The sequence below is a fragment of the Calonectris borealis genome, chromosome 4, assembly GCF_964195595.1.
Source record: "Calonectris borealis chromosome 4, bCalBor7.hap1.2, whole genome shotgun sequence".
In the NCBI taxonomy this organism is placed as follows: domain Eukaryota; kingdom Metazoa; phylum Chordata; class Aves; order Procellariiformes; family Procellariidae; genus Calonectris; species Calonectris borealis.
In genome coordinates this window covers 43,872,281-43,899,452 of record NC_134315.1, presented here as the reverse complement: position 1 = coordinate 43,899,452, position 27,172 = coordinate 43,872,281, and the positions used below count along the sequence as shown (strand labels likewise).

Below are 27,172 nucleotides of genomic sequence, written 5' to 3'. Positions count from 1 at the left end.
CCTGGATATCTGCTGGTTCCTCAAGATAAAGTCAGTCATGGAGCAGTGGCAGTTTTCTCAGATGGGACTCAGCAACAAAACAGCAGGAAAATCACTCTTTCTAGCAAATCACGAGCAAGAAAGCAGGGCTTACACAGGACTGAGGTGAGGCTGTCACATCAATTTCTTGTCTACTCTTCTTAACACCTTAGATTGAGAACAAGTCTTAAAAGCACACTTTAAAGATATTTTTCAAGGAATCCCAAAACATTAATATAGCATTAATTCAGAAGCATACGAAACATGAAAAAAGAATTGGAAGTATTACTTGCAAAATTTACTCAGTTCTTTAAGATTATGTCCTTTATATTTTACGTTACACATATCAGTAATTACATATGTTATATATGAACAACTGGATAGGATGGAGTCCCCCAACATCAAGAATGAGATGTACAAAATGTTAACAGTAGCAGTTCTGCCAGATTCAGCAGTGCAGGGCGACATCGTTATCGGAGATTACATACAGAAAATGGCTCCCCACAGTACCACAGAGGTAAAAGTACCAGAAATTAGATAAGATGACATCTGTGACCTCTCTAAAATACATATACAGGGAAAGATGGGAGGCTATGGAGAAAGAATTTTCTATGTTTAAAAGTAGCCCTTCCATTACTGTATCACATATTATTCAAATGAAGTATAACACATACAATAAACTCAGAGTACATCAAAATACTCATGAAATTTTTATTTAATAAAGTTGCACACAAAGGATATTGTTGCAAAAGTATAGCTAGCTCATAGCATGTAGTTAGCTAATAAAGCAAGCATTTTATTTTAGTAGATATTCCCTATGGGAAACATTCAGACTAAAGAGTCTGACACTGATTGTTTCGTTATCAGCAGAATGACTTACTGAACAAATATTATTAGAAGGTTGTTCATACTTTAGATTGGTTTTTCCATCACAAGACTGAATTGCCTGAACTTTACACATCATAATTTGATAAAAGCAGCCTCAGCTTTTACTGATACTTTTGTTGAACTGCTTATGGCTTTGGTCAGGAAAAGCTGTAACTTCCTTGCTCCCACACAGAAGGAAGGTAGAGTGCAAGTATCATTTTTCAGACTTATTACAAATTTTACAGTCACTTTCCAACCTCTTTTGCTGTTTTGATTCATTCCACTAACACCACAGAAACCTGTTCTGTCTGCACAGCTGTTTTGGAATCAGTTCCTTTCAAAAGAGTTAAATGCACATGTGCAAACACACACACAGATATGTATAAAGTGCCCACCTGGACCACCTCTGGTGGAAACAGATCTGTGTATTTGTAGATGAGGGTATCTTGATGTCAGAAAGAGGATTAAAATCCTTAAAGTCAAAAATCAGTGAATCACCTCTGGAGATTTGTTTGCCTTACCTTTAGGTGCTTGGATACTTCGTGGGAAAAAAGCAAAATACTGATTTTCTTCCTTCTGAATAACAGATATCCTTTTCGTTAGGATGCTGCAGAAGACAGACAGCATGAAAACCATTTCTCCATGCTCACATACAGCATCTGGTCTAAACTAACCCATAGAAAGGCCAAACTGCTCTCAGAAATAACTTTCCTCAGCTGCTCTTTGAAGGCATTTTCTTTCTAATGCAGAAAGCCCTGCCATGCTGAATACTATGCTTGCAAAGAGTGCTCCAGCAAAATGGTTATTTTGTACTCCGGTGAACCTCTGAAGAAGGCAGACACAGAGCATACCTCGTTTTACTCTAGAGAGAGAATACTGCCTTGAATTTTAGTATCAAGTATACAGTAGCTGGTTACAGATAAATAATTAAAATGGTACTTTCCTACAAAGGGAAACTCAGATATATTAAACCCAGGGTCAGAGAAAGCAATAAGGGCCTGGTCTGCCTTCCTTCCAGACAATGGAAATACTCCCTGACTTTTTAACACAAGCTGGTGTGAGTCTTAAAATAGCTTAATGATGAAGGACATATAGGAGAATTTGGGTATTTTAGTAGATTTTCCTCTTTTAAAAAGTTTTGCTGATAAAGCCAATTTCAGCAGACTAAAGCTGAATTAACATTTAGAGTACTGACCAGAAAAGTTTAACTTTAAAAAAGCCTGTTTTTTTACAAATCAAAGAAACATATTCAGTCTGTAGATGAAAGGCTGAAATTTAATTTTTAACATTATAAATTATAACTTAGAAGTGCTGAACTACAATTAAACAATAACGACTTTAATTGTCAAACTATTTCTTAAGAAAGATCCTAGCCTTTCCCCCCCTTGCCCCTTAAGCCACTGTTCTGCTGATCCTATTCTCCTGAATTCTTTTGTCTTTATTCTGTCGCAGTCTAGTGCTTAAAGTGCACAACATGCTCTGTAATGATTTTTTGTTGCAGTTTACTACTGCGCTTGTTGGGCACATCAGTAATTTTTTCTACCTTGTTTCTATCTAGGGTGGCTTCTGATAAAAGCATAGATTGGGGTTCCCCCTCCCCTTTTTTTTTTAAGATGTTCGTCACAGTAATTCTTGGTGCTCTGTCTCACAGCAGCTGCCACCTCATGTTTTCTATTTTGCAGAGGAAGCTGTAGTGATTCTGCAGGTTTTTATTCACTTTGATTTATGATGTGCTTTCTGGTCCTGTAAAATATTTTCAGCTAATCTTCAGAAGGAATTATTGTAATGTGATTGCTGCTTCAAAGCTGTTGGAATCTGATGATGGTACCAGTGCTATGGCCTTCCTAATAATTCATCCTGATCGATGGGGAGCTGTTGCTTGAATTACTCAGAACTCTGTTGGACATTTCATTCACTGGAGGGTGTTTAAAGGTTTATTTCTTCTCTATACAGGTAGCTTTTTTTCTTTCACATAAATTTCACTTGATGTTCAGAATCTTCTGGTGGATATTTGGAAGAATTAAATGTATTTTTAAAAATAAACATTAAGTAAGAAAATCTCAACAGAGGAATGACTTAACATCCCTGTCGTGACCATCTTAAGGCATACGGAAGAAAAGTCATGAGATTGTATTATTAACTTCCTTATGCTTTTCAGACCTTAGGGAGAAAAAGGTGTGCAAGCAAAACAGAAATGGCCATAGACTCAAAACTGGCTGTGCTGATGTCAGAGTCCAATACTCTCTGACCACATTCTTTTAGATACGGAGAGTGTAATGTTTAGTATCAAATTTACGTATTTGAAGATAAGTGATTTTACACAGGATTTTCAATCTAGCAGAGTAATACAAAATGTACTGAAAACACAACACAAGTGTAATACTGATGTGATCCCCATTACTAGTCTCTACGACACACTCATTGTTACAATGCTGGGCATCCCCAGTCACCGGGAAGGAGTACATGGGTTGAAGCCAGCTCAAGCCCATTGCTCTCTTCCAAATTATTTTACTAGTGGGTTAGTTTTTATACTCTATGTTGGGCTGAGCCACATTCTCACTCCCCTCATGCTGCTCTGGCTAACTCAGAGGGACATTCACAGCCTTTTAATGAACTCAGGTATAAACATTTACTCCACCAGTTCATCCACTCAACTGTTGATAGCTGTTTATTGAAAACAAAGGCCACCCTCTGTCCCCTTTGTGTTGAGATAAAACCAGCTTGCGTTCTTTGGAAGAGCTGTGGTCAGTCACATCCTTCGTTATTCCCTGAGCTTCATGGGTACACTGCCCTTGCCCAGCTCCTCTGAGCCTTCTTCCACTATAGGGGTTTATTGGTCAGTCACAGCTGACTTCAGTGAAAACGAATAAAGTGAAATAGCAGTACCTGTAACTACACTCAGGTGTTCAATCAACCCTAAAAATGCCCTCCTGCAAAACAGGGCAGTAGAAATTCTCTAACCAAAGATAATGGAAAGGAACAACTTGTTCCCATGTAGTTGCCTGCTCCCTGATCAAAATTCAATCATCTGTTGTAATTGCATTCAGTTTCCAAATGCCTCTACTGCTCTGCTCCCTCAGTTTGTGCAGTATACTGCTGCTAGGTATGCATTTCCTAGGCACATTTAGGCATGCAAACCCTGTATAACTTTTTTGGGAAACACGGGCCCCAGGTTATGGAAGCAGAGCCCCACAGCTTTCCCAAGGTGAACATTGTTTCAACGTGTTTCCTCATTTTCTTGAAGAATGTGGATTAAAAGAATGTTGTAACACAGATTTACTACAGGATTGTAACAAATCTTTGCAAAACAAAATGCCTGCCACAACCTCCTGGCTTATCTCTCAGTACAGGAGATTATTATGAGCATTCAGTCTTGCTCAACAACTTAAAATTACACCAGCTTTTTCATGCTTTCAGTCCCGTAAAACTACACCAAAGGACATTAGAGCAGTCGCTTGCCCAGAAAAGGAACCTCTTGGATTTCTGCATTGCTTCTGAATCAAGTTTTTTCCTTCTCACCTGCCGTGTAGCATCTTGTCACCACAGGATAGTAGTGCCACCTGCCATCATGGCACTAAGGCCCCATCCTCTGTGACAAGTGTATGGATTGTCTGCACGGGATTTACTTCAGAGAGGCACAGACAGCACTGCAGCATCCAAGAATCAATCCCTGTCTCCACTGAACTGTCTACCAGTAAATTTACCTGGCTTTGCCTTCCACGGTAAATATCACTCAGCGCTCTCGAATTATTTGCTATTGGACAGAAAACGAATGGCTACAACACACTAGTGGTAGGCTATCGCTGGGTAATCACACTGAATTCAGACTCAAAATTACCAAAGTTCAGCTCTAAAGGTTTGGCCCAGACCTGCTTGTGCCCATATTTCAAAAATTCAGTGAAAACAGGTGGAATAACTTTAATAACTAATGAACTCCTGAAGATTTTGAAATTAAGTGCATAAAATGAACCAGGAATGCTTCTGCAGGCTTGTCAAAGACTGAAACTATGAAAGTGGTTACAGGATAAAACTGACATAGGTTGTGATGGGATAAATATTCCAGTTAGATTGTGTAAACACCGCAAAGTAGCAAAGTACTTTCTTCAAGGAACACAACATTGCAACAATAACTCTGTGAGTTATGCCAGCAATAAGACATCATTAGTTATGTAGAAATTCCTTCCGAGGATCCTGATAGCATGTATGCTGTAAATCCTAGATCTCAGTTCAGAGAACTGTTATATATTGGCAGAATGCTGAATTTTCTAAGAAACCACTCTGAAAATCCAAATACGAGGTACACTGGAAATCCTCATCAAAAATAACACCTGGGACAAATGCCTTCTGTGGGACGGAAGATGAAGCCAAGTACAATGTGTACACTGTAAGAAAGTTTTAATTAAATTTTAATTTGTTTAAAAACAAACAAAAGGATGAGAGTTCTTTCCCACAAAGGACTTGTATTAAAAAAAAAGTTGTATTTTACTGTATCTTCTAGAAGTTTTTACCTGAACCTTCATATTTAATTTGGTTCTACTTAAAAGCATTGTGTTTTTAATTAGATTCTGGCTAGGAGATAGGCATCTACTAGATCCGGTTTAATCTACTGACAGTGAGCCTCAAATAATGAGATGGTGAATACTTTATAAAACAAGTGTTCAGGAACTCTGCTGAACCAAGGGAGAATTGAGCACATTCAAAAGTCCATTATTTTGCCTGCAAGATACATTACAAGGGCTGTGTTGAGTTTTTCGGTCAAAAATTTAGAAGCCTGCAAATCTGTATATTCAAAAATGTTTTTTCCATGATCAATCCCTCCATTATATTTTTGCAAATATGCATTCATGCAAGGCCCTTTTTTTTGACTGTTTCATGAATAAAGATATATATTCAGAAATTATTAATGCTTGCCTCCATTCTGACTGAGAGGTGATATCTACTTCGAAACTTTTACTCATTTTTCGTTCCAAGGACTATGCGGGAATCCACCCTTAAAGCATTGATTAAGTTAGTCACTTATTTTTTTATTTGAGTGCAAGTATCACAAATGCTGAAAAGATCAGTGAGTTAGTGCTTCATTTTGTGACACCACAAATCTGAATGTGTGAGAGGAAATACTTTGAGATAACTAATCTTTACGAGAATTGAACCTGTTCAAAGCACCGGTATTTTAAATTAGATTTGAATAAATGCACGTCCTACGTCTTCTCTCCTCCCCACCACCACCCTTCTGACCAGCAAGGGCGGTGACAGGTTCAGAGAGCATTTAAACTGAATGCCAGATATGCTCATGCTTTCTACCTTTGGTTTAAAGTGCCGGCTCAAAGTCTTTGAATCTCGTATCTGTTACTTGCATTCTATTTGCATCCTACCATTCTTTATTATTATCCCCATCAAAATGTTTTCTGTTTTGGCAACCCTAACATAATATTTGATGATGTGTTGGTTTTGGATTTTTTTTTGTTTTCCTCTCAAGATTGATGAGCTTTTTTATGTCTCAGACATTTTGGGAAGCATGAATTACAGAGCCAGAAAGCTAAATTTCTTTTCCTAACTCAGAGCCAGAAAGCTAGATTTCTTTTCCTAACTCATAGTATATATCAATATATATTTTTGATTCTGCATTCTAACAGTGTCTTCTAGCACTTCTTTCCATAGTGATTTTGTTTATTAGTAAGCTTTGGGGTTGTTTGTCCAGCTGACCAGCCCCAGAGCTCAAGCATTTCTGTCTCCTGAGCTGCGGAGAATGATGACTGAACTAAGGTCAGCATTATTTGACATGCTAGCAAGGCGGGGGGCAAAATGGAGCCTCACGTACCATCTGGCCAAACAGCACTCAAACTCCCACTGCTGCAAACAGCACGTGCCTAGGAAACTTCTGGTGAACAACATTTGAAGTAGTATGTGTACTGTCAGTAACTAGGATGTCATGAGGATATAAACTCTCAATTTCTGAGGCTAATATCTGCAAAGCCCTACCCTAGAGATATGTTAAGTGACAAGTGATGCCCAGCGTACACAGACAATTCCCACACTGACAAAGGAAGATGGGATGGAGCATATCTTAAGAATGAGTCTGCAATTCATTTGAGATACAACATATATCAACCTACAAAAATGGGCATGGTCTAATTGCCTTCTCTATGGCCAGTATTTATCTCCGTATCTCCAAAAGGTTTTTTTCTCATTATTTTCCTGATTGTTTTCATGAGTAAAAAGGCGGTATGTATTTTATGTTCAGTTGTAAAAGTAAGACCTTGTATTTAAATGATGAACAAACTGCAGAAGGATGTTTGTCTACTTTCTTCTTTGTGTAAAGGCATGTTCCCTATTAGTACTTTTTAAAGTAACTAACTCCTTTAAAAATCTTAGATTTCTGACTATACATTCTGTTCCTCACTTAGCCACTGACAATTTGTTGCCCCTACCTTTGCTTGGTGGGTCTAAAGTAATGATCAAGCATATCAAGAAATGGTGTCTTCCTTTTCATCTAAAATATCCACTTCTTGCTTGGTACTTTTTAATTCCTTTGCTAAAACTGCAAGCCAGGGAAGCATGATTAGCGACCATACACAAAATCTGTATGTGTATGTCATTACTACTGAAGGCACAACATATAAAAGGCTTTCAAGTGTATGTAAAGAGAGCAAACAAACAAACAAACAAACAAATTAGTGTAATGAGTATAACTCCTGATTCTAGAAGGTATTTGTAAAAATACCCCATTTGTGTTTATAAAATATATCCCATTTTTGCTTGATATGTAAATTTCAAGTTAACAGTGTCATTTTAATCAGATGTATTGACTGAGACCAGGAATCATCATAGAAGATAACCTTTACACTTGGTACGTCTGGAAAAGCTGGTAGAATCCTCAGAGGAACTAAAGAGGTTAACCAGGGGACAGAGCGAAATAGCTTTCAACCTCAGTTATTTTCTTCTGTATACATATCGGTCTGTGATTTTATTAAAATGAGTGCATCAGTTCTGTTTATTATTCACAGATTTCTTAAAAAGAATAAGAAAAAGTACATGAAATAAAGTATCACTGAGAATGAACTGACAGTAATTTAATCAGTTACAAAGCAACTAGGAAAATGGTGTTGCCTTCTACATGGCATATCAGAAAGCTATCTCACACTTAGCAGTAACATCATTCTGTTAAAAAATCACTAGGTTTGTAAGCAGCCTATGTATCTCATTCATCATTTCCTCACTAGTCCTTTCAAATTAGAAATACCATGAGAAATAGATATTGAAGACTGTCAGGGATATCATGGATTAACTTTGAAAGATAAAATAATAGTTTCAGAAAAAGGTTGGGGGAGAGAGAGACACAAAAATGTGGTTACATTTTAATGCAAAAAAAAATTAATTAGTATTAGTTTTCTTTTTTTCAGGCCTAACTTATGCGAGGGGCAACTTCCTCAAATATGGTCTGTCTTCACAGGGCTTACTGCAAGTTTAGGTTCTGTTTCATAAATTAAAAACTTTGCATCCTGTTCCCCATGAAGCAAAGACAATTTAATGTTATGATTTTTGGTTTTCAACAGAATTATATATGCAGTGTTACAGATGTAAAACACCTCAATTAAAGGCTGCTTTCTCCTTTAGCAGACACAAGGAACGATTTTTCCCGCTCCGAATTTTAACCCTATTATGGATGCACAGTTGCTAAGAGGAGCCCTACAGGGAATTAGTGAGTATCATCTTGACTGATTCTAACATACCTTTTTTTTCAGAAAACTCTCATAAAATAACAAGCATTAGGCAAAATAAAAACTCATAAAATTAAGTGTCACCACACATCTGTTGATTCTTCAAGGTATCACAATAAAACAATCCAGTGATGTCCAAATAAATCATGTATTTGCATTTACAGGAACTAAGAGGTAATTAAGATTAATCTAAAATCTATACTAACCCTTAGAGTAATGAATGCTTTCCTTGAGAAAATAAGAAAAAGAAAACAGAATTCTGTGTTATGCACTACCGTGAAAGCCAACAAAAGGTTTTTAATTGTAACTTCAACAATTAACTGTTACCAGGGACTGTTAAGTCTTTTAATCAGTGATCAAGAAATAAAAATAAATGGAGTAGAAAGTTTAAAGAATTTATTATCTTTCACTAAGGAGCAATTTTGGCTTTCAGTCCATGTACAAAAAAATTTTTGTTCACCAAAACATTTTTCTCTGTTCAGACTTTTGTGTTTTCCTGTTGAACATTGTTGGAATTGCTGAGGGTCAGAATATTGATTTTACTTTTTTTTTTTTTTGCTATCTGAAACATTTTCCTCACATTAAAGTTGTTGTCTGTATCAACATTTTTATACCCCTTGGGCTTTTCACAAGGCTGTACAGCACCGAATCTTGCATTCTGTTTTCGGTTTCTTTAATGGAAATGTGAGGACTCAATGTCAAATGAACCAAAATGGGTATTATTGATCAAGAGGAATCTGATGTATCTTTTTGATAAGTTGGCTACAGATGAAAAGTTTTTAAAATTTTGCTAAATTTCAAACAGTACTTTTAACACAATGATGCAGAGATGATTCTCTTCATTTAATACTGTAAATACAAGTGCATTAACCTTACTTTTAATTTACCTATCAAAGTACATGGAACAGAGTTCTAATTTCAAGGACAATTGGCAAAATACCAAGTTCAGCTTCAGAGGCATTTAAGTCTCCGTAGCCTTCACAGGCACTGACATGCCTGACGCTGAATCTTGCACACCTCTTGTGAGGAGGTTCAGTCACATAGGTGGTATGTAATACCAGTGGTATTACACAAATGAATAAAGTTATTTAGGTTTTTAAATATTTCCTGAATCCTTCTTAGTTTTTACTGTAGAGACTGTATAAGCTGTACAGATTCCTAGTGATAATTATTTTCTGAAAAGTAAAAAGAAATCCTTATGCACAGAATTTCAGTAATACATCTATTTTGTGAGTTTGGTGGAAAAGAATCAGACTGATGTTGACGTTAGCGTCATGCTAAAAAGCTGGTGTAATTGTGGCGAGATAATCCAAAAGAAAGGGAACTAAACCTATATAATGAGCAAATACAGACTTCCTGTGACAACTTAAAAAAAAGTATCCAATATACAGTTACATTTGTGTCAAAATGGAACCTGTCAGTTAGAGATAGTATGATAAAACCTGGCTAACAAAGCTGTAATAGGTATAGAATGTGTATCTGTAACATATATACATATATATATGCCCATATATACAATGACTAGTAGAAACATGAGAGACTACCCCACTCCATTCAGATGCTAGCTGATCCTCATGCTTTCTAGCCTAATTCATCTCTGCTGCAAGTGTGATAAAGTCATTTGATTTACACTTGGAGATACATTTATGCTGGAAGGTCATTAAAATGTTGACCTATCTAAAATTACCAAGAGCCATCTTTTGGGATGGAAAAAAATACAAAAATGATAAAATATTTTTCAGAATATGTTAATCATTATCTTCTTCATAAGCGGTTAATAGTGATTCATTATAGCAGTTTAGCAGTATGCTCTAGCTATCAAGCAAAAGATGATAGGTAACCTGCAATAAAATGCCCTTGGAAATTAGTTACAATATTATATTTTTTAAAACTTCATAACTTATTTTACATAGTTCCTTTGAAAATCTTTAGTTTTTCAACAAATGATCTGACCATAATCTGTCATCCTCATAAAAGAGATCCCTAATCCTGAAATGACAATTTAATCAATATCAACAGAGCATACAAGTATGACTTCCCAGGCTCAACCACAAATTCTGCTAGTGTGCCTAGTTCTGAATAGATGAAAGCCTCTATCTGTTTTATAGAGGCTTTCAATGCTTTCAAATGCTTTCAAATCCATTGAGCTTGAGATGGTGATGCATCTCACAATAACAGACGACTTCACTTTTTGCTGGTATTACCAGCAAGTGAAAGGTACATAAGCATGGTAAATATAATTTATGTTGGTAAATACCAGTGGGATATTAATCTGTTGATCTATTTTTTTCAAGAATTTAGGTTAATGTTCTTGAACAAAACATGAACAATCACAAATGTAAGTAAATAACTACACTTTCTTAATTTAGAGTCTGTGTTGTGTTTCCTTTACAGGTTGTGAAAAAGATGTGTTGATTGATATCCTAACGCAGCGTTGCAATTCACAGCGGCTTATGATTGCCGAGGCGTACAGAGACATGTACGGCAGGGTATGACAGAGCCGTTTTGTACTTTCATTACTTCTGTCTCTCCTGTCTCCAGTGAGGTTGGTCAGCCCTTCTCTCAGGTCAGTCACTGGAACCAAAAGCCTGGCAGACAGCTGGCTGGCACCAACAGATTGGCATACAACTTCACTCATGTAACTCTTGATACCTCTAACGGTTTCAAATTGTCATTTATGTAGCAGTAGAAGTACATCTGCCACACACAAAATTAAAAAGAAAGGACATGGAAAGTTGCTTCTCCTATAGTTCATTCTCCTCCTCTATTGACCAAACCAGAATTTCTGGACAGATTTATTTCTTCCTCTATGTGCTTTTGGGGGTTTCTGCATTGCTTTTTCAAATTTTTGGAATACATAATAAAATAGTATTGTATTTGGATTGAAATACCAAAGAAAAACACCATACCAACAATTGTATCTTATTCACGCACTGATTAATGTTCTCATCTCAAGCACTGACATTCTCAGACCTCATACCATGAAATCCTGTCTATACACTAAGCACGATACTAATCTGAGTTGCTTAATGTTAAATTTATGATTCTTTGAAAGGTGTTTCAAAAATTTTAAGACATAAAAAGTTAGCTTTTTTTTCTTCAAATGCATTTTATCAATATTTACTGTATATAACAAGGTAATTTTTGTTATACAAGTTCTTAAACATACACAGAGATAGATATCCTCATTCTATTTCCAGATCTACTATTGCTAACCAAATGACTTTGGGAAAGTTGCAATGCCTGCAGTTTCCTCGGTTACCCCAGCTATATAAGTGCGAAAATAATAGCAACGCCCTTTTTAAAATCCCTGTGAAATCTAGTGATTAAAAGTGCTGTATGAAACTAGATACTATTGGAAAGCTAAAGAAAAACGCTGTGATTAAATTGACTAGAGATGCCCTTCCCCTAAGAGAGGCCAGCCAAACATTTTAAATAAAATCCAGTTTTCTTCTCTTCCTGAAGCCTGAAAAACTAATGGCTCACTGGAAAATGCCTTGAAGGTCAGTGCATGCTTGCCATTGATTCGATCAGCATGAATGAGGACAGTGAGTTTGCAGAAATCCCACCACACAGCCATCAGCCTTGATTAGAGCTAACTAGGAAGGGTGCATTCAAAAACTCCACATTAGCTGCTGATGTGGTAGTCTGTTACCTACCTGTCTGTTAACTGGTATTTTCTTCTTTGGGTAGCTGAGGAGTTTTCCAGAAACAGCCTTTGGGCCACCTGTACACCAAAATACCTCACAACTGTTGACCTCTCAATATGCTGGAACATCCCCTTACTCTCCTAGAATTGGGGGAAAGAGAGGAGCTGGATTTAATCAGTATGGGTTGATTTGGTGTTGTTACTCACCTATAGGAGATCAATGGCTTTATTTGGACTGTTACAAAAATTCAAACACACAATATTGGTGATATTTTAGATGCAGCCTTGAATGGATGAGTATGTTTTAAATAGACCATAAAGGAACAATAACTGAATCACAGGTATCCTTACCTTCCAAAGACTATGACAATGATTGAAATCAGTGGATCTGAATGATTAAAAGTGTTTTTCTATTATGAGGTATTTATTAGGTTACCATTACCTTTACACATGCAAACCACACAAGTTCAGTGTTTATCCATGCAACATTCCTCACTGAGTTTTAGTTTTACTTATAGAAAACTAAAGCATGTCAAGCTACACAAAGGTGCCTGTGATAGTAAAGCACCTAAGCCCATTCTTTTCAAGTCTTCATTTGTCTCCTTAATCACTGGACAGTGCTCCTTCTCTACTCTGTCCATAGCAGCTGGCTGGGTTTTTTTAACCTTTTCTGTAGAGTGTTTCAACTGGACCTATCATTTTAACAAGGGAAAACATTTAAAAGCTCCATAACATTTTTTATCTTTAATTTCTGCCCTCTGATACATGAAGATGACCTAGAAATAACACTAATGATATCTCAATAAAGAATTGCCAAATGTCCTTCAGGAATGGAGTTATGATTTGCCATATTTAGTATTCAAAGAGAACAATTATTGACTTGTTCACCACTGATCTATTTGGATTTTCGTTTCAAATCTAAAATAAAAATATAAACAAATAAATAAATCCCTATGAAACCACACCAGCTTTAAATTTATACCTCTGTCAGCCATATTCAGTCAACCTGAAGAGCTATAAAGCCAGTGGCCACAGACCTAAAGGTCTGAAAGAAGAAGAACTGAAAAAGCCAAAGAAAACCTCAGATGTAATTTTTAAGAATTTCAATCTCTGAAACTACAAATAATAATAGAAGGGAAAGGCAAGCAAACTGTTTTTATATCCCAGCAATGGGCTACAGAAAATTCTGAAACTCATGGAACATCTTGCATATACACCCACAATTTTAATTTAAATGAATCCATTAAGCACTGGGTATACTTTATAGTGCGAGATATATCAAGATACTCTTGACAGCTTTCCAAAAAAATCCCAACTAGTTCGACCTTTTGCCATGTGGAAACAGGGGTCAGTACAAATTAGCTCTAATCTATTTCAGAGCTGAAACAGGAAGGCTGACTTTTTTTGTCTCACCTGTGATAGCAGATCTACTGAAATGGCTAATCTGGTTAGTGCTCCATGCAGTTTATTTGATTGATCCCTCAAAAGTTTACTATCTTGGGCAGGAACTGCCGAACAGGATGGGATGCGTCTTGTCCTGAATTGCTGCAGTTTACGCTTCAGAAGATACTTTAGCACACATCAGTGATATAGCATTTCATTGGCTGTATGTATTAATGGATATATTGCATTGGGCAAATGTCCATTCAGCAGTCCCAGCTTATGAGTGGTAAACGCTGCAGGACAGAGAAGACAGACAGCTAGGCAATAACAATTTTAGCCTTATCAGTTTAATCTACGGTAAACCTGTCATTCCAATCCTCCACCTTCTTAATTTCAATTCAATCTGTTCAATATGGTAGCCACTATGCCCATTCATTTGACAAATGTAAAGTGTGACACATTAGAAGGAGAAATATATAAAAAAATAAAATAAAACCCTGAACTGGCTGCATGATTCAGACATACAGGTAAACTTTAAGATTCCTTCTTACAATTAGCCTTCAAGGATTTCTTATAGCAGAGACGATTAGGAAATGTTAATAATGACAACTTAGAGTTGTCTTTTCTTATTTTTCAATACTTTACTTCCCTTAGCTCTGATTGCAGAAGTAATTTTTAATTAGTATCCATTTGTATTATTAATTCCTTTTCCCACAAGCATGTTGTCAGAAGTGAAATGTCTTAATGAATTAATTTCTATTCCATGTGTGATTTAGTGGTTGTCAAATGCATCTAATGTGCATTCACTAAAGACTGCGTATGTTTCTTCATCATAAATTTAATTTTTAATGTGTATACGCCCTCCTTCATTGCTACTCTAGCTACTAATTTAATTATATTCATATACGTATCAAAACCAAAGTACAGGCTTGAAAAAGATGCAGCTCTGAAAAAAGAATAGTTTATATCATGGGAACCGTTTCTGGTACTCCTTTAAATTCACCTAGGTCAGAATATATCTGACAGCTGCCTAGTGATGCACACAAAAAATTAAAAAAATGAGTCCACAAGTATCTTCTTAAAAAGAGCAATAGTATAACTAACAAGCTTTTAGCATTCTCAGTGTTTTGAAGGATGCTACTGGGAAAAGGAAGCATGAGGAGGAAACTCTCATCCATTACTCAGCTACCTGGCATGCGAGTACTGAGACACATGCGGGGAAAGAGGGGGTTCTTTTTTATTAATCCAGCATCTGTCAGAAGAAGACGGGGTTCCTTTTTATTAATCCAGCATCTATCAGAAGAAGTGAATTCAGTTTGAATGCAATATATAGATAAATTGAAGCACATAACCTTCCAGTAATACAAAGGATTTATGTACTAGGAGCAACGTGGTTGATTTTTTAAATTATTCACATAGTGAGTAACATTGAAAAAAGCACAAGAAATTGCCTGTGTTCTATGGGATTTGACTTCCAGAGGTACTTAGCTCCCACAGATTCACAGAGGGAATATGCCAAGGGAAACTGCAGATGCTCTGCCATGGTATTCAGGTTTCCAAGCCTTTAAGTAGTAATTGCACTTAAACTGAATTTTCTTCTGTATTCTAATGAACCAAAAATCAACAATCCTATGTGGTCTACTTGCTTGTGTGACTACTGTCATCTCACCCACACTATTAGAAGAAGAAGGTACTATTTAAAAGAATATTTTCTTACTTAATTTTAGTCAGAATTCATCTTTGACAGTTCATCTTTATTCATTTACAGAGAAAACTACTAATATCTTTTTAAACCTGTTTTCATGAAGTGTGACTATTGAAATAATCCTGTCTATGCGTTTTATTTTTCTTTTCAAGGATCTGGTAACGGACCTAAAAGAGAATCTCTCTCATCACTTCAAAGAAGTCATGGTTGGCTTGATGTATCCACCTGCCTCCTATGATGCCCACGAGCTCTGGCATGCCTTGAAGGTACTTGTCAAATTCAGAATTGTTTAGAGTTGCAGTCACTAATTACAGTACTGAACATATGTTAAATTGATTGTTTTTGACATTTAAATGGTTGGTAAACTGCTGGAAGTCAGTACACTGGTCATCAGAAATACAGTGCTATAAGTTTATTCATTGGTATGCTAAAACCAGCATAAGTAATATCCTTGTCATGTAACAAATACAACCCATTTAACACCTATGGTAAACTCGGTAAATGAAGAAATGTAAGGTCCTGATCCTGCAAGCATTTATGTATGTTATGAACAAAATTAATTTGAACAGCCAGTGCCATGTACTAAGCCTCCACCTCTGAAAAGACTCATTCTTCTTTAACAGAACATGTCTTTACATAATCACTTAGAAATTACTCTGTGACAAAGCAATGATCACTCCACTCAAATTGAACTAATTGCACATTTTTAAGAAAATATTTCCTTTTCTTCCCAGGATCTGAGCCTGTGCTCCTTAAACAACTTAAGTTTTGAAACAAACAAAAATATTTTTTCAAAGATCATGTAATTAAATGGTGAAATTCATTCACGCAGGGTATTGTGGAGGCCAAAAGCACAAATCAGTTCATAAAGGACTTTAACAAATTCTTAGAAAACAGGTCGACTGTTGGCTATTAAAAATAATAATCCTTGGCAAATTCCTTCTCAGGAAATTCCTAAATTGCCAAGTCCTGGAAGATGGGAAGGCATATCAGAGCTCAACACTGTTTTCCTTTTCTTTCCATGAATATTTGCTACTATACACTATCACAAATAAGATACGTTATACGACTCTGAGCAAGGTGATCTATCTTACATATTTTGAGAATCCCCCCCAAAAAAAAAGATGATTAACACTGTTTTTCCTTGTCCTTCTAACACTTAAACCAATGCACTCTTTAGAACTACTGATATATTTTTAATTACAGTTGACATTAAAAGGATTGTGAAATATCATTGGTAGCACTGGAAGCATGACTTTTATTAAAATTATTGACAAGATTACTAAAGCTATATTTTTTTCTAAATGTGGCTCAAAGTTAAACTTTCTTATAGTATTCTATCTTGATCTGGATTCATATGGCCAAAGTAAAAAACAGGCCATATGTGTCTCCAGGTTCAGGCTTGATGTAATGTTCTCCCATTATCCCAAATGCAGAATACTCACCAATGCTATACACGTGCATATCAAAAGCAGCATATGTAGCATATCTTATATCAATTCAAGTTGTAGATATGTGGATATGGCACTTGGGGACATGGTTTAGTGGGTGGTGTGTTGGGTTAACGGTTGGACTTGATGATCTTAGAGGGCTTTTCCAACCAAATAAAACAAAACAAAACAAAAACAAACAAAAACACACAAAAAAAACCCCAAAAAACAAAAACCAAAAAAAAACCCAACCAACCAAACAAAAAAAAAACAACAACAAAAAAGAAAAGTTTATAAAATTAATTCAAATCCTGTGGGAAAATACAGTAATTTGCAGCACTGCATGCACGGCCATGATGCTTCCCTTAAATACCAAGTTCTACGGTAGACATTACAGACCGTAACATTCCTAAATAAATTAAAAAAAAAAAAAAGAAAAGAAGATGATAGAAACACAACGTAACAGTTGGGCTTATATCTACTTCAGATTGCCTGAACACTTGCTGGGGATGTATGCTTAATCTTTGCATCTGATTTCTTTCAGCAAATCCTAAATTCTTACTGAAGTTCTAAAATTCTTGCCATTATGTTTCTGTCAACACTAGTCCTGCTTCATTCCCCACTTGTTAATGTACATGCTGAAATTCAGATTAAGTACGAATATATTTGAAATACAGGGTTCTACTATTAATTTAAAGTCATTTTCTATTTAAACAGGTAAACTATACAAAATTACATTCTGCATTGCCCCAGCAGAGGCTGCTATTCTTTTGTTACTTCTGATAAGCACAGCATTGCTTTCTTCTAAAAGCTGTGGTTTCTAGTAACAACATTGTTTCATATTTACTTCTTTCCACACAGGGAGTAGACACAGAAGAAAAATGTCTAATTGACATACTAGCCTCGAGGTCAAATATGGAGATCTTCCAGATGAAAGAAGCCTACTTAATGCGTAACGTTTTTTACAAGTGCAGAGTAGCAGTTGTACTACGTGTGCTCTGGATGTATTAGCACACATGAAAGAACTGAACTACAAAAATGACTTCTCAATACTAACTGGTTCCCTTCCCCTTCCTCTCCCATAACTATACACAAAAGGCTGAAGCAAAATGTTTAAAGTTGAAAATACATCATAGTATTTTTGAGATGTGTTGCTGCCTATGACATTTGAAATATCTGGCAGCCACATTTTCGGATTTTAAGAAACTTCTGCTCACTTTATTCAGAAAAGTACGTAAGCTGTTTTCCTTCAAAAAGTGCTTACTCAGGCTGGACACTCCATTCACCTTGCCTTGATGGGGCATTTCCGAGTATCCCACCGCCACAGCAGCAGCAGTGGTGCGGCTGTGCCCATGGGTGGGTGGACAGGCGAGCCAGGGGCAGTGGCTGAGGCCCCCTTGCAGGGCAGAGCCCCCTGGCAGGGCCCAGGCAGACCTGCCAGCCCCATGGCTAGGTCTGCGCAGAACCTGCACGGGTTACTGTGGAGTAATCACCATAGAAAATGGACAAGTATTTGCACCCTATTTATTTATCCTTTGTTTGCTAATCTTCATTAGTACTATTCAGAGCATGTTCATTTCTGATTTAGATTATACGTTTTTGTTTTAACCTAGAATATAATAATGATCTTCAACAAGATATCGATTCTGAGACTTCAGGTCACTTCAGAGATACGCTCATGAACCTTGCTCAGGTACTGTAAAAACAAGTAGTATGACTTACATTTATAAAAAATTTGTAACAACTTAAAGAGAAGGTTTAAACTTTAAGGTGACTGTGATTAAAGCTAGTTCAATAAGGCTACACTTTTGAACAAGAGAGGGGGGAAAGCAGAAGAGGAAGAGAACTTGAATTCTTTCATCTACTTTGACTTTGACTTTGGCTTTCCGATGGAAGCAAAGGTCAACACACTATTTTATTGAGTAAGTCCCTGGATATTCAACTGCTGACCCTCTGCTCAATCTGTCTCATCTCAAAAGGAGTCTACTTGCATGTACAAATGAGATTTTCATTTTTAAAGCTCTGTTTTCTCTGTTGTTAGAATATATGGTTCATAATCCAGTCTAGGCATTATGTAAAAATAGAGATATATCCACATTTGACTATGAAAGAAAGTATTAAACAGTTCTCTGTTTTAAACATTACATTCTTTGTGCTACTGCATATGTTAAATCACAGTATGTTTGCACACAGGCAAACAAATTGTCAATATCACACACCAACTTTTGCAGTTTTACCAATTTGTAGTTTTATGCAACAAAGTTGGTCATCCTTGTCAGATCATGAGTTCCCATTCTCATTGTAGTCACTGTGTTCATTACCTTAAAATCTTTTGCAAACCAGAGCAACAAAAGGACTGCCAGAAGATAACAGCATACATAAGGTATATCTGTATTTTTATGTATGTGTGTCTGGGGAAAAAGTATTTCTTACTAAGATTTCAAATAGCAGCAGGCTTTACTGAGGTACAGACATAAAGAGCAGATGTTTCAAATGTAGAAGCTATAAACAGGAAATATTTTCTTCTAATGTTGGATGTTTTTTCCTCCTAATAATGAAAATTCTTTCTTCCTTAAAAATTAAGAGCAACAGGTTAAGCAACCTCACTTCTCATCTTTATTAAAACCATGGAACACATTCTACTCATCAAAAGAACAAATTTAAAATAAATTATCTGAGACTACATTATTAGCCCTTATTTTCTTAAACCACAGATATTGATAAAGAGGCCTGAAATCAGCAACTTCTTAGCTAACAAGATCTAACTGCTATTTTTCTCAAGATAAAGGAGAGCTGCAGGAAATTCCAACTTTAGGCAGTTACACTGTATACTTCTGAAGATTGTTAGTTGAATCATCTATGTTTTGATATGATCTATGCCAAGAGTAGTCACGGTTAAATGTTACTGGGGAAAGTGAGCATTTGACTCATGTAGAGTATTATTTAACTTATTTTGTTGTTCACTTGTCTGTCTTTTTTTCCTGTGTTTTCTTGTGTATGTAAGTTTTTGCAGTTATTCCAGCATAATTTCCTTCAAGTAATTTATCTTGTTACTAGGAATTCCACTGTGTGAAATTCTTACAATTTAATTAAAATATAAATTAACATTTTTAACAGGAAAGAGCTACAAATCAGTCATTCTACAAGTTGACAGCCAATACATAATTTTAATCCTCCCTCCCTTTCACATATAGGGTAAAATGACTGTAAATTTTAAACTGAAGTAAATTGCTTCAAACACGTATCATTAAGGCAGTGATTACATGCAGCTTGAGATTGTTAAGAGTTCTGCAACTCTTAACGCATTTGTATCCTTACAAGATGATTATGGTTAAAAAAGCAATTCTAAAAGTTGTGTGCCTTTCTCTTTTTCTAACAACTATATAATTCAGATCATAGCGTGTTTACTAAAGCATTATCAGCTTGGTTTTGTAACTGAAAAGCTACTAAATGTATGAGAAAGTTAGAAGTATTCTTCTGTGGTTTAAGTATCAAAGTTGACAAACAATTTCCTAGTTTTGGATCTTAATTTTAGACAATTATTATAAGCAAGCAAAATCTCAGTTATTTTATGTGCTTGCTCCTATGGTTTGTGCAGGGAGAAAAAAATTGAGAAAAGATTCTTCTAGTAATATGCATATTATAAGAAATAATCAGTGAATGGCACATGTTACCTTATCCTTGTTTTCCCCTCATAGTTACACATTATAGTAAGCAATATACTGGAAATTGCGGTGGGATGGTAGTGGTAAGGTAAAAGCTTATTTAAAATGGGACTAAAAATAGGATAGGTTTATCCACTTCCCCTATTTTTTCCTCTCACAAAACCATTTGTCATTCCAGAGTTCCTCTACTTAGAGGAAATGAAGACGTAACATGACAACTTGAAGATACTTTCTACAGTTGCAAATTCAGCCATTGATCCAATCTAAAAGCCCATATGTGTTATCTCAAGAAATGAAGCATAGCTTCATATGGAGACAACTTTATATTCCTACAGTTTTTTAGGATTTAACTTTTGAAGAAAATGTATCTTTTTTTCCCTCAGGGAACAAGGATGGAAGGATATGCAGATCCTTCTACAGCTGCTCAGGATGCAATGGTAAATATGGTCAGATGTGAGCTTCTCAAACATAAAAAAAAGAACAAATACAAATTTTGAAAAGTGATTTAGGACTTACTTAAAATCTTTTGCATTTCTTTCCTTTTTCTGGTATATCAGATTCTGTGGGAAGCATGTCAGCAGAAAACAGGCGAACACAAAAACATGCTGCAAATGATTCTCTGCAACAAGAGTTACCAGCAGTTGTGGATGGGTAATCCAGCGGTTCAGCTGTTTGAACATAGAGTGGAAAGATAAAATCTGACTTGCTAATAAAACACAGTTTACATACCAAGCAGCTCAGTGTGCAGCAGGGTATTAGCCTGAAACCTCAGTGTTGGAGCTCTCAGACTCCCTCTGATGTTAATGGGATTTTGAAAGTAATGCAAAACTGAACTTTGCCTGATGACTACAGACAGCTGTAGACAGAATAGACATCAGGATGCCTAATAACAGAGAGAAGAATGCACGACCAAAGAAAGGCATAGGCTATGACTATACACACAACACCACAGATGAGGCAGATTTTTCTTAACGATTTTCTTCATTTTTCCTAAGTAACTCTTTGCTATGAGTGGAAACACCTTGGGAGAGGCTGTTGGAGTATTTTCAACAAATGTTTGTATGTGAAAACACATTGCTGTGTTGAAGCTTTACCATGGAAGTTTCAAAAAAGTTTTTGATGGGAGCACTTGAGGGTCCACATCCACTCTCTTGTAATGAACATACACACAGAAACATAATGGGACGTTTTTATTGAAAATAGATAATTAGACATAATTACAGATTGCAAGAAAATTGTATGAGATCCTGATCTTCCACTGTAGAAAAGAAACCTGTTGTATCTGTTTAGTGACAAGTTTGAAATGTCTTTTGCTCTGCAGTGGAAAAACAGTGTGTTTGGTGACAAGTTTATCACTGTGCAGCCAGCTGTATTTCTTATGCCAACTTCTAACAGTAGCTCAGAACTACTTTGCTGCCATGGATCAACAAATTAATTCTTCTATCATAACTTCTGTAAGGCTGGTGATGATAGGATTAACATAATGTAACACACCTGCTTATGCTCTACTCTCTTTCTGTAACAGAGATTTGAGGGCTCAGCATGTAACATAGTCCTCCGTAAGGTTTGTAGTGGGCAGTGAGTTGAAAATTTTCCTCCTTCCCTAAAGGAGTAAGCACGCTCTGTATATTTGCATGTGTAAGTCTGGATACCTGCATGATCCAGAGTGTCCACATCTGGATACTAACATGGTATGCATGTCATGCCACGGCTTCTGTCACAATCTGTGAATCTCCAGCCAGTTTTAGCCAAGCTGAGCAAGGAATTTGTCTTAATGACATGACATTCTTACAAGTTTCGTAAACAGAGGTTGCTAGATAAAGAATTTATTAAAGCTTCCAGTGAAACAAAGGTTTTGGAGTGCATTCATTTTATACTGTATACTGGAGAACCCAGAGAGAGAATGTCCTGGAAGCCAGGTTTCAGGCTACTCATTTAGATTGCCTTACCTGGGGGGATATAAACATAATGCAACACTGAGAATAAATAGGGAAAAAAATAAACTCAATAGTTAGAGTACTGGGGGGAAGCAGGAAAAAAAAGGCAAGTTGATCATTATTAATGAACTAGAATAAAGCGAGATTTTTTTTCCCTCAAGTTTTCCAGGAGTTCCAAAATATCTCTGGGCAAGACATAGTAGATGCCATTAATGAATGTTATGATGGATACTTTCAAGAATTACTGGTTGCAATAGGTAACGTAAAAATATTATTTTATACTAGTAATAATCTCTTAATAAATAAATATCTAGTATGGTATCTCTGATGCATCAAGAATATTATTTTTCTGATATTTTTATCCACTTTACTCTCTTATATTGTGTAATTAAATTTTCAGAGATAATTAGAAAAGAATATTTGAACTCCTTTTCCATGTTTGTGCAAATCTAAAAATGTATATATGCAACATTAGATTCTGACAGAGCAGAACTAATATCTGCTCCTTATTTGATAACAAATTTTGTGTGATCGATGATAACTGCATTACCAACTGATTGTACACATATTAAATAACTGGCAAAGTTTTCAGGACTTGAGTGGTATATAAACAAGTTCCAAGCTTTATGTGCCTTTGTTTTCCATTTATAGAATAAGGATAATAGTATTTCTACAAAGATGTCATGTGAGCATATTCACTGATATTTAATAAGCCCTTCAATGCAACACTAATGAGTACCCACCCAAAATAAGTACCAGACTTTTTAAACTATAAATATAGTCATGTGTTGTGAAAACTGATAGCTTAGTTTTAAGCTGAGTCATGGACAGCACTACCCAGCTTTATATTTCAAGGAGTCCGAAGCCAATAGAATTGATTTTATAATAATCTTATGTTTACCTTTTGCAATGTTTCTCTCCTAGTTCTCTGTGTTCGTGACAAGCCTTCCTACTTTGCTTACAGGCTTTATAATGCAATTCATGTAAGTTGTCTTTCTTCTTCACATACCATAAAAAGTAGCTTCCCTATTTTTTCGTTTGCTTGATTATTCTTAAACTAGTACTTACAAATCAGTCCCTTCAATCTTTAAGGTGTGATTGCGTGTTTTAAAACTGTTGGTAACTACATAAATTTCAAAGCAGTAGTGCCTAAGCAGCAGTTAGGATTTAATAGTAACAGTAAAAGGTTAAATATTTAGATTCCTTAACAAAGTATCTGTCCAGTAACTGTGTCAATTTTTTTTTTCAATTGAAAACCTTTCTTTTCTATGGATTGTATCTCCCCCTGCTGTGCAGAACTCAGTAAGAACTTTTCTTACTATGCAATTTTTGTATCTAGAGATTTAATAAGTACCATTAAATGTATGTGAAAACACATTGCTGTGTTGAAGCTTTACCATGGAAGTTTCAAAAAAGTTTTTGATGGGAGCACTTGAGGGTCCACATCCACTCTCTTGTAATGAACATACACACAGAAACATAATGGGACGTTTTTATTGAAAATAGATAATTAGACATAATTACAGATTGCAAGAAAATTGTATGAGATCCTGATCTTCCACTAATCATACATTAGTGTTACATAAAAACAAATGCTCCTATTTTCTTGTGGGGCTCACTGTATATAAGCAGGTTCTTCATCTTTGTGTGTAAGTGCTAACATACTAAAACAAATAAGTGCCAAGAAGAAATGTGGGTAAATGCAAAGAAACACCTACAAATTCTTCCTACTAGAGGTCACTGAAGACATTTTCTTTTGTTTTTCATTCATTAGTGAAAATAATGAGGCATTATGTTATATAAAAAATAAAGTATAATCTTTTAAGCTTAATCTTTTAAGTGTAATCCTTAGAAGATGGTCATAAAAGCCAGCATGGGTAAAACATGAAGTATCATCTTAGAGCAGGAATGGCAAAGATAGGATTCAAGCCAGAACCATCGAACAAAACTATTCAGCAACACTTCAACAGGGCCCCAGTGCCCTCTTCCAGATGCTGCCACTATTGCTGTCCCCTGTTTCAGCTAAACCAGCAACAGTGGCAGAAAAGAACCAAGGAAAATCCTGGGGGCTGAGAGGAAGAGGCAATATTTTGTTTGAGTGGTCAAAAGAGGATTCTGGCACACGACATGAAAAAAGTTTGCCAAAAGTACCAGGAAATACCAGCTATGAGGAAAAGCGATGTTTCTCAAAGGTCCTGTATCAAGACCACTTTTCAAGTTAAAACCTCATTTTTAATTTTAAGAAATATCACATAGATAGTTTTCTTCTATATTCTATTCAGATGATGTATGTGATGCAGAAAAGAGTTTAATGATTAAGAATAAAAATTTGTGTTTTGTTTTAATTAATATTTTACTCTGTTTTCACAGTGTTTTAGTGAACATAGATAATTCTCAAAAGAAATGCAAGAATTTAAAATAGTGTCTGTTTTTGCAGCCAGGTTATGTCCAGGTTATACCAAAAGCTTTTTATACGTCCATTTATAATAAAACATAGTAAAACCCACCCAGGATTCTACTGCTTGAAAACATAGTCCATAATGGTTTATAAAAAAGATTTTAATCTTTTTAATCTTTAGCCATCAAACATCTATCAAATTATCGACATGCAGCTTTTTAACGTATCTCATTACTTGTTTTTTTGAGAACAAGATTTCAGTATCAATAGCTAGTCGATAAAATTACGATTTAGGTTTAAACAATCTAAATTGGTCATCAGTCGTCCCAACCCTAAATCTGTTTTGGTTACTTTTACTGCCACTAGATGTCCCCATTCTCCACACGATTACAATATGAAAATTTATTTAGAAACAGTTAAAATAAAACACAGTTGAATACAAGCTATGTAAATTCTAAATCAATGGTTAAAAGTCTCACTGAATTCACATTCGGCAGCAGTTGTTGTGAAATAGATTATTGGCTTCAGTATGGTTTGAATGGATCCACGACGACAGTCACAACAGCTACCTACAAACTGAATAGCTAAGACTACTGACAAAAGTTCATCAGGTTTTTCTTTTTAAAAGTTTCAGTGCTTGGTTAAAACACTGATATGTGGGGAATCTCTGTTATTCAGTAACATGAATATTATTATTTAAGCATGTGGAAACTCTGTAGGATAAAACCTTTGAATGCTTAGACTCCTTTAAAATCCAGGGTATCTTTATGGGTAGCCAGGGGTATCTTTATTGGCTTATCTATTAAACATTAATATGAGCATATACAAAAACATATTGTCCAACTGTCAAGTTTCCTCTCATCTTTTCTTTTTAGGACCTTGGGTTTCACAATAAAACAGTTATAAGGATTCTCATTGCCAGGAGTGAGATTGACTTGATGAATATACGACAGCGATACAAAGAAAGATATGGGAAATCACTCTTTCACGACATTAAAGTAAGTTTTTACACACTTTTGCATATATTCAGCACTGGCACCACACAGACTGTGCCAAGCCCTACCAGAAAAATTCAGAGGGTTAATCTCCATTCAATCACTTAGTTTGGTTTTTTTTAAAAAAAAAGCAATGCATAAAAACAATAGCATATCTTTTCAGTGCCTCAGGCTGACTTCAGTAAGTGAGCAGTAAATTCTCAACTCACTCTCATTCCATGTGATTTTGTCCCTCCCCAATAGCAAGAGGAGGACAGAAACAGGGCAGGACACTGTATGCTGTGTCCTGTATGCTGAGGAATAGCTTGCATGAATAGTTTCTGCACTAATTGATACCATCTTCTTTCACACTGTCCTGCAAGGTTAGGCTGATACCACTTTCGTGCAAAACTGAGATAAAAATCTGGTTTTATCCTTGTGCTTAGGTAGTATCAACCTTCAGAAAAAACTATTCCTCTTGTACTCTTGCTCTGTATCTTAAAACAAAACTCTGACACTGTTTAATTGTACAAAAAAAATGACTCCTGCTAAGACACTTTACCTTTTTTATGTTGCTACAATCCAACTGCAGTAACTGTAAGAAATCGCTCATGATTTTTTGGTATTGAACTTGAGAAGTATTAAACAGGTTTGATCCAACCTTTCAAAGGTAGATTGTTTCTAGGTGCCCAAGCAACCAAAGCCCAAGGTATGTGAAATTAAAAAAATCTTGGCTTAGAATCCTTATGAAAACACTGTAATATTTTACAAAACCTTACAACATCAGTCTAGTCCTTGTCACACACCAAGAGAAGAAAAATTAAGAAAACATATAGTCACAGAAATGTTGATTTTTTTTCTTGCAGCATTTTGCTTCAGGGCATTATGAGAGTGCTTTACTTGCTATCTGTGCTGGCGATGCTGAAGATTATTAAGGAAGAAGATGATGAACTTTGAAGGCTGTATAAATCTATTTTAAATAGAAATTGAAGCTATACACAATACACTAACTGTAGGAGATCCCTATTCTACATAAAAGAACAGAAAAAATCAGTGCTATACAGTTGCTAATATTAAATATTTCTTAAGACAAGAAAAAATGTGGGGAGAAACATGGTTTTATCCCTACTTCTAATTAATATTTCTGTTTCTATGATTAATGTAAATCAATGAAGCAAGTAGTAAAATAACTCCATGTAAGCATATGTTTATTATTTAGTCTCACAACATCCCAAACATTAGACAATAGGCTCCAGAAGAACCTATTCATTTCCATACTGGAGAGAAAAAATGTTTTGCTTTACTTACTTCTAGCAAAATGATTTCTTCCTTTAAGTAATTTTTCTTCTTTTCTTTCCCACTTCTCATACCTCATATTTTGTGCTCTTGAACATTATTGTTTTAGTTACTATCAAACTAAGCATCTGC

The 27,172-nt window shown here is 35.7% G+C and overlaps 1 protein-coding gene across 1 annotated transcript; it reads left to right on the top strand.

Annotated features, from left to right (window-relative positions):
* Window positions 1-403: 403 nt before the first annotated feature.
* ANXA10 (annexin A10) lies at window positions 404-26,679 on the top strand. Its single transcript, XM_075150020.1, has 12 exons — window positions 404-535; window positions 8,500-8,584; window positions 10,998-11,092; window positions 15,493-15,606; window positions 17,632-17,722; window positions 18,384-18,463; window positions 20,819-20,872; window positions 20,993-21,086; window positions 22,534-22,629; window positions 23,297-23,355; window positions 25,646-25,768; window positions 26,611-26,679. Exons 1-12 carry the CDS (start codon window positions 404-406, stop codon window positions 26,677-26,679), a joined length of 1,092 nt encoding a protein of 363 aa, XP_075006121.1.
* The last annotated feature ends 493 nt before the right edge of the window (window positions 26,680-27,172 follow it).